The sequence below is a fragment of the Entelurus aequoreus genome, linkage group LG07, assembly GCF_033978785.1.
Source record: "Entelurus aequoreus isolate RoL-2023_Sb linkage group LG07, RoL_Eaeq_v1.1, whole genome shotgun sequence".
NCBI classification, from domain to species: Eukaryota; Metazoa; Chordata; class Actinopteri; order Syngnathiformes; family Syngnathidae; genus Entelurus; species Entelurus aequoreus.
In genome coordinates, this window is record NC_084737.1 from 23,751,669 (window position 1) to 23,760,385 (window position 8,717).

The 8,717-nt window shown below is 41.5% G+C and overlaps 1 protein-coding gene across 1 annotated transcript; it reads left to right on the forward strand.

Annotated features, from left to right (window-relative positions):
- The first annotated feature begins 1,898 nt into the window (after positions 1-1,898).
- On the forward strand, positions 1,899-7,282 carry LOC133653574 (zinc finger protein 3-like). Its single transcript, XM_062052997.1, has 2 exons — positions 1,899-2,803; positions 5,478-7,282. The coding sequence occupies exons 1-2, from the start codon at positions 2,680-2,682 to the stop codon at positions 6,401-6,403; spliced, it is 1,050 nt and encodes a 349-aa protein (XP_061908981.1). The 5' UTR covers positions 1,899-2,679; the 3' UTR covers positions 6,404-7,282.
- Positions 7,283-8,717: the final 1,435 nt, after the last annotated feature.

Genomic DNA, 8,717 nt, shown 5'->3' on the forward strand with positions numbered 1-8,717 from the left:
GCTCTGTGTATTGTGTCCAATAGGGTCCAAACACTTCCGTTGACCTCGCGACGTCACGTGCATACGTCATCCTCCAAAGGCGTTTTGAACCGGAAGTTCCCCGGGAAATTTAAAATTGCACTTTATAAGTTAACCCGGCCGTATTGGCATGTGTTGCAATGTTAAGATTTCATCATTGATATATAAACTATCAGACTGTGTGGTCGGTAGTAGTGGGTTTCAGTAGGCCTTTAAGTGTGGGGAGATGTCCCCCTTTGGGTTCTACCTCGACCAAGAGTAGACATTGAATTAATAGAGAGAAGGAAATGGTGGAAAGAATATGATAATGTGCCCATGGTCGAAACATATATGAACACAAGATTCTATGGTTTTCTGAATATTTATACAGACGGATCAAAGGAGCCGATATCAGAGAAGGTTGGAGCAGGAGTATATATTCCAGAAGTTGAGGTGTCAATCTGTAAAAGAATCACTAATAACCTGTCAGTGTTCACAACGGAAATGTTGGCTATCATGCTAGCACTACAATGGATAGAGGAAATAAAACCGCTGAGAACAGTCATTTGCTCAGACTCTGCTGCAGCTATGGAAAGTCTAACTGCAAAACAGACTTGTAGAGACGATTTGTTGATAGAAGTGCATGTATTAATTTTTAGAATTCAGAGGACTGGTCTTGTGCTAGAATTCTGTTGGATCCCGGCACACATTGGAATATGGGACAACGAAAGAGCAGATGCCATAGACAAAAGAGCACTCAAAATGGCGGACAATAAGTTAATTAAAATCCCAGTTGGAAGAGAGGAGGCAACATCACTGATTTATACAACAATTAAGGACTCCTGGAAAAAACTGTGGGATACTGGGAGGAAAGGCGGACACTTATACAACATCCAACAATCTATTAAAGGTGAAGCATATAGAGGAAAGTGTAGGAGAGAAGAGATGGTTTATACTGGACTTAGGTTGAGGGCAACATTATACTTATTAGACAAAGTGGTAACAGATAAATGTGATTTATGTGGGGTTGTTGAAAATGTGCAGCATGTGCTGATGGAGTGTAGGAAGTACAGGTTGCAGAGGAAGACACTAAGGGACAAATTGTACAGTCTAGGTGGGGGATGGAGTTTAAAGGCAATTTTAGAAAAGGGGGAAAACAATAAAGAATGTAGCAATGCTCTAATGGAATATCTTAAGATCACAGGTTTAATACTTACAGTGTAGGTTTTATTTTTTATTTTTTTATTTTTATTTTTTATTTTAATTTTTTAATTTTTTTTAATTTTTATTTTTATTTTTTATTTTATTTTTATTGAGTGAGGGAAGAGTGGATCGTGAGATCGACAGGCGGATCGGTGCGGCGTTTTCAGTAATGCGGACGCTGCCGGAAGGCAAAGCTCTCAATTTACCGGTCGATCTACGTTCCCATCCTCACCTATGGTCATGAGCTTTTGGTTATGACCCAAAGGACAAGATCACGGGTACAAGCGGCCGAAATGGGTTTCCTCCGCCGAGTGGCGGGGCTCTCCCTTAGAGATAGGGTGAGAAGCTCTGCCATCCGGGAGGGGCTCAAAGTAAAGCCGCTGCTCCTCCACATCGAGAGGAGCCAAATGAGGTAGTTCGGGCATCTGGTCAGGATGCCACCCGAACGCCTCCTTAGGGAGGTGTTTCGGGCACGTCCGACCGGTAGGAGGCCACGGGGAAGACCCAGGACACGTTGGGAAGACTATCTCTCCCGGCTGGCCTGGGAACGCCTCTGGATCCCCCGGGAAGAGCTGGACGAAGTGGCTGGGGAGAGGGAAGTCTGGGCTTCCCTGCTTAGGCTGCTGCCCCCGCGACCCGACCTCGGGTAAGCGGAAGAAGATGGATGGATTTTTATTGTAATTTTTATTTGTATCTTTATTTTTATGTTTATTTTTCATTTTCATTTTCATTTTATTTTTATTTTTATTATATATATTAATTTATTGTTTTATTTTATTTATTTTGTATTCATTTATATTTTCATTTATTTTGTTTTTATTTTGTTCCCTCTTTTGTTATGTGTGGTTTTGTGTAAATACATATTTGACATGTACTGTATACCAATATATGAGGGGGCGACTTGTCCAGGGTATACCCCGCCTTCCGCCCAATTGTAGCTGAGATAGGCTCCAGCGCCCCCCGCGACCCCGAAGGGAATAAGAGGTAGAAAATGGATGGATGGATGGATGTATACCAATATAGTTGGTAACCTAAGTACTCACCCTGAGGATACAAACACTCCAGTACAGTAGGTGGCGGTATGCATCTATAATTTGGGACCCGCCATAAAATGAAGAAGAAGAAGGAGAAGACGAAGGAAGATGGTGTTTGATAGAGAAGGCTTAAAATGGGCATTATAGTTCTGTATTTTTAATCAGTACATAAATGTGCACATATACGTCGTTTACTAGAGTAAACATCTTCAATGATTGTTTGTATCCGGATACATTAGTCTGAGCGTCTTTGACGCTTCTCGTGCTTGCTAGTTAACCTAAGCTAGCTGTTAGCCATCTTAGTTTGCTAGCTTAGTTTGTTAGCTGCTAACAAAGATGCGACATATTCGTACAAGGATGCGCGGATTAAGAACACAGAACTAGTTATCAACACATCGCTAAGCAGAGATCAAGTGTGAGTGTAAAGTGTTGTGATTGTGTGAAAATGTGCGAAAGAACGATAACAGAGTACGAGGAGGAACTTTGTCCAACAAAAGAGGAGAAGGAGCGACAACATCAACTACTGGACGCTGTTTTCAAGAAACCTCGAGTTGTGTTACACAAAACAGGTTTGTTTACCTTTTAGTCTCACATGTTTACTAACTTTATATTTATTTAGTAGCACCATTCTTAAATATGTTGTATGTAAGAATGTGGGTGTTCTTGTGAAGATGATGCACATACGTCTGCTACTTGCAACCACGTGGTTGCCGGCGTTCTGACGAATTTAGAACTTGTAAAAATGACTTATTTAAAGTTAAGTTAAAGTTAAAGTACCAATGATTGTCACACACACACTAGGTGTGGTGAAATTTGTCCTCTGCATTTGACCCATCCACTTGATCACCCCCTGGGAGGTGAGGGGAGCAGTGGGCAGCAGCGTAGCCGCGCCCGGGAATCATTTTTGGTGATTTAACCCCCAATTCCAACCCTTAATGCTGAGTGCCAAGCAGGGAGGTAATGGGTCCCATTTTTTATAGTCTTTGGTATTCTACTCCATTTGTAAATAAATTGTTTTCCTAAATTATAGTCTCCTCACTTTATCTAGAAAGTCATTAGGACAAAAGACTCTGGGAGGACTTTGCCATTTAAAAGGGAAAGCCCGAACATATTCACTGAGGCAGGACAGTATCAAGATGAATCCATCACATTTGCATAATCGGCTATGAGGCATTTTATTATTATCAATATATCCTTTTCTTGTTACATGATATCTTTTTTCCTGTTTTCTAATTTAAAAGGGAACTGCACTTTTTTGGAATCATTCACAGTCCCTGTGTAAGAGAAGAACACATTTTTCATTTATTTTATGCATTGTAAATCGTAAATAAACGCTAGTGCTCTAAATAACATTATAAAACCTCCATCAACATTTTAAATACGCACTAAGTATATATGTAATGTAATAACAGGCACTTTCATGATAACATAATATTTACGTATTTTGCTCATAAGCATACAGCGGCATATTAATTTCATAGACACATCACAACGTTTGCCTTTTTCTTCAAAATTAACATACTTCTTGAGAGACAACAAACATAAAAAAATCACTGAATTTACAATGTCTGCTCTCACTGGGATGCCGACTGTTGGGATGTTCATATCTTCTCTTTAAAAGATGAAGAATTAATCCTCGCAAAGGTTAAAAAAAAGGATGCAAAATAGCGTAATTTCGTGTCTTTCTCGCCATCTCCAGGTCTAAGTTGGATGTCAAAGTTGACCAACTTCTCGGTTTATGTCCACAACCTTCTACTACATAAGTGAGAGACATGATTTATAATCTAGAATTAGCTTTCACCATTTTAGAGACGAGAAAGCAGCTCAGTATGTAAATATAGCAGCATAAGCTAGTTACTTCTGTGATCAATGTGCTGCTAAAAGGATGTCCTTAACGTTAGCACTTATAATAACAATATCGCTAATACTTGGTTAATATTGATACGTCCAATTGACTCCATTGTTAACTGATTTTTGGTCACGTTTATTTATTAGTTAGAATGCATAAAAACTAAAACATATGTGTTCTCGTATTACATAAAGATTGTGAATGACAGGCAACATTAAAAAAGAGTGCTGTTTCCTTTTAATTGGTCAGATAAGTAAACAGTCCATCAAATTAAAGATGAAAAAACAATTGAGGTTGTTTATTGATATTATCCACAATGAAGTTACAGTAATACTAATAAGCACACAAGGGAAAGTACATTAATATACACATGAAGTACACATATGTGTAAGAATCATGTTAACCACCAAAATATCGTCTTGTTCTCCTAAAGCCAGTATCGTGTATCCTTTGGTGAGCTGACCGTATCGTCACACCCCTAGTTAAAAGCACACCAATCATGACATGACACTTCCACGTGATGTAGAACAGTACTACAACATTTTCAACATACACACACATCTCAAAAGAAGAATATAAAAAATAAATATATCTGGTGGGCCAAACGAAATGACTCGGTAAACCAATTTTTAGGATGGGTGATATGACTCTAAAATCTATATCCTAGCTTAACAATATATATCACAATATATCATTTGGTATATGAATGAAAATAGAATAATTTCAAAACGGGTTACAAAGGCTCCTAATTTGGCTGCTGACATATGCAGTAACATATTGTGTCATTTCTAATTGTATTATTTTGTCGAAACCATTATTATTAATGTCCATCCATCCATTTTCTACCGCTTATTCCCTTCGGGGTAGCGGGGGGAGCTGGAGCCTATCTCAGCTACAATTGGGCGGAAGGCGGTGTACACCCTGGACAAGTCGCCACCTCATCACAGGGCCAACACAGATAGACAGACAACATTCACACTCACATTCACACACTATGGCCAATTTAGTGTTGCCAATCAACCTATCCCCAGGTGCATGTCTTTGGAGGTGGGAGTAAGCCGGAGTACCCGGAGGGAACCCACGCAGTCACGGGAAGGACATGCAAACTCCACACAGAAAGATCCCGAGCCCGGGATTGAACTCACGACTACTCAGGACCTTCGTATTGTGAGGCAGACGCACTAACCCCTCTGCCACCGTGCTGCCCTATTATTAATGTAATTGTTTATTTACTGTTAATATCTGGTTACTTTCTTTGAAAAAACAATACTGGAAATGATGTAACATTTTACTGCATATGTTTTTCCTAAGTACATGTAAACGTACTGAATGCATTATGTGACTGAGCAGAGCTGGATGTTTCTAAAACGTGTGTTTGTCTTGTTGTCTTGCAGACGTCTGTGAAGAACATCTTCTCCCTGAGCAACAGGAGTGGAGCTTCAGGATGGTGACGGAGGAGCCACAGCCCTCCCACATTAAGAAGGAAGAGGAGTACCCACTGACCCCCAATTTTAAAGAGGACAAGGAGGACCCACGGACCCCTTACATCAAAGAGGAGGAGGAGGACCCACGGACCCCTTACATCGAAGAGGAGGACGCACTGACACCCCATTTTAAAGAGGAAGAGGAGGACCCACTGACCCCTCACATTAAAGAGGAAGAGGAGGAACACAGCATCGGTCAGGAAAGAGAGCATCTTGAAGGACTGGGGGAGGTTAATGTCACCAAGATGCCAGTGACTGGTGTGATTGTGAAGAGTGAAGATGATGAAGTCAAAGGTGAAAGTGAGGAGAAGAGAGAGGCGGAGCCTCCAAGCAGCAGCTCAACTCAACACATGACAACAGAAGCTGATGGAGACCACTGTGGAGGATCACAAGCAGACAAGATCTTAGCTCCAATATCAGATAGTGACGACACAACGTCTCACTCTCCTGACACTGATGATGAAGACTCTGAAGATGATAAGACATGTCACACTGACAACACACACTTTACATGTTCTCACTGTGACAAAACTTTTAAACGCTCTAGTTGTCTTAAAATACACGTGAGAACACACACCGGAGAAAAACCTTTTTCCTGCTCAGTCTGCGGTAAAGGTTTTACTCAAAAGCATCATTTGAAAAGACACATGGGAATATACACTGTAGAAAAACATGTTTCCTGCTCTGAGTGTGGTAAAGGTTTTACACACAGTAATGGTTTGAAAGAGCACATGACAATACACACTGGAGAAAAACCGTTTTCCTGCTCTGAATGTGGTAGAGATTTTAGACAAAAACAAGTCCTGAAAGTTCACATGAGAATACACACTAGATAAAACCCCTTTATCTGTCCAGTCTGTTGTAAAGGTTTTGGATGAAGTCTTTTTGAAAAGACACCTGAGGAAACAGGAGCGAGTGTTTAGTTGCAGTGTGTGAACTGTCAAAACTTGAATATTGACTTTCTAACAACTTAAGCACATATAACATGTGTGACATCATTGTTGTGTGTGTAAAACAATCTTGTTCATATGATTCTACCATTTATAAATGACATATTTTAGATTAGTGTTTTTTTGGTCTAGTACAAGCATTATGTAATATTGTATGCTTTTATTTGCTAAATAGAACAATTTGACTGAAAACTTAAGAGTAAACAGTACAAAACATATCTTACATACAATAGTTTGTTTATATCGAAATTCCTAATTTTAAACTTTGGTTTTATACAGGTCTTTGAAATAATAGTGTTACATAGTTTTAATTTCTAATTGTAAATGATTCCATAGGAAATAATTTAAATGGTATACATATTAGTTTTACATGTGTTCATACTTTAGCTTTTGAGTACACATAAATCCCTCTTAGTTCATATTTACTGGTTCACATCTGAAACATCTTCTGGACAACTTCTGGAAGCATATTATTATTTACTTTATACATCATTTGAGCAGTTGTGTTTTATACAAGATCATTTACTTTTGAAATGTGTGACTTTATGAATCATTTGTTGGGTCTTGATAATCCATTCTATTATTTATCTTTATTAATCGCTTTTGTAATATGAATATTGTTTTGTGATTGTTTTATATGTATGTCCCCAGACCTTTATGCAATAAACAATGTATGCTTCAACAAAAGCTGGGAACAATAAATGTTAATATTTGTGAGTATGTATTTTATTCTATTTATATATACAAAACCAGTGAAGTTGTGCAGTTCGTAAATAAAAACAGAATACAATGGTTTGCAAATCCTTTTCAACTTATATTCAATTGAATAGACTGCAAAGACCATCCATCCATCTTTTTCCGCTTATCCGAGGTCGGGTCGCGGGGGCAGCAGCCTAAGCAGGGAAGCCCAGACTTTCCTCTCCCCAGCCACTTTGTCTAGCTCTTCCCGGGGGATCCCGAGGCGTTCCCAGGCCAGCCGGGAGACGTAGTCTTCCCAACGTGTCCTGGGTCTTCCCCGTGGCCTCCTACCGGTTGGACGTGCCCTAAACACCTCCCTAGGGAGGCGTTAGGGTGGCATCCTGAGCAGATGCCCGAACCACCTCATCTGGCTCCTCTCGATGTGGAGGAGCAGCGGCTTTACTTTGAGCTCCCCCCGGATGGCAGAGCTTCTCACCCTATCTCTAAGGGAGAGCCCCGCCACCCGGCGGAGGAAACTCATTTCGGCCGCTTGTACCCGTGATCTTGTCCTTTCGGTCATAACCCAAAGCTCATGACCATAGGTGAGGATGGGAACGTAGATCCACCGGTAAATTGAGAGCTTTGCCTTCCGGCTCAGCTCCTTCTTCACCACAAATGATCGATACAGCGTCCGCATTACTGAAGACGCCGCACCGATCCGCCTGTCGATCTCACGATCCACTCTTCCCCTCACTCGTGAACAAGACTCCCAGGTACTTGAACTCCTCCACTTGGGGCAGGGTCTCCTCCCCAACCCGGAGATGGCATTGCACCCTTCTCCGGGCGAGAACCATGGACTCGGACTTGGAGGTGCTGATTCTCATCCCAGTCGCTTCACACTCGGCTGTGAACCAATCCAGTGAGAGCTGGAGATCCTGGCCAGATGAAGCCATCAGGACCACATAATCTGCAAAAAGCAGAGACCTAATCCTGCAGCCACCAAACCGGATCCCCTCAACGCTTTGACTGCGCCTAGAAATTCTGTCCATAAAAGTTATGAACAGAATCGGTGATAAAGGGCAGCCTTGGCGGAGTCCAACCCTCACTGGAAATGTGTCCGAATTACTGCCGGCAATGCGAACCAAGCTCTGACACTGATCGTACAGGGAGTGGACCGCCACAATCAGACAGTCCGATACCCCATACTCTCTGAGCACTCCCCACAGGACTTCCAGAGGGACACGGTCGAATGCTTTCTCCAAGTCCACAAAGCACATGTAGACTGGTTGGGCAAACTCCCATGCACCCTCAAGGACCCTGCCGAGAGTATAGAGCTGGTCCAGAGTTCCACGACCAGGACGAAAACCACACTATTCCTCCTGAATCCGAGGTTCAACTATCAGGCATACATATTTGCCAACCCTCCCGTTTTTAGCGGGAGAATCCCGATATTCAGTGCCTCTCCCGACAACCTCCCGACAGAGATTTTCTCCCGACAAACTCCCGGTATTCAGCCGGAGCT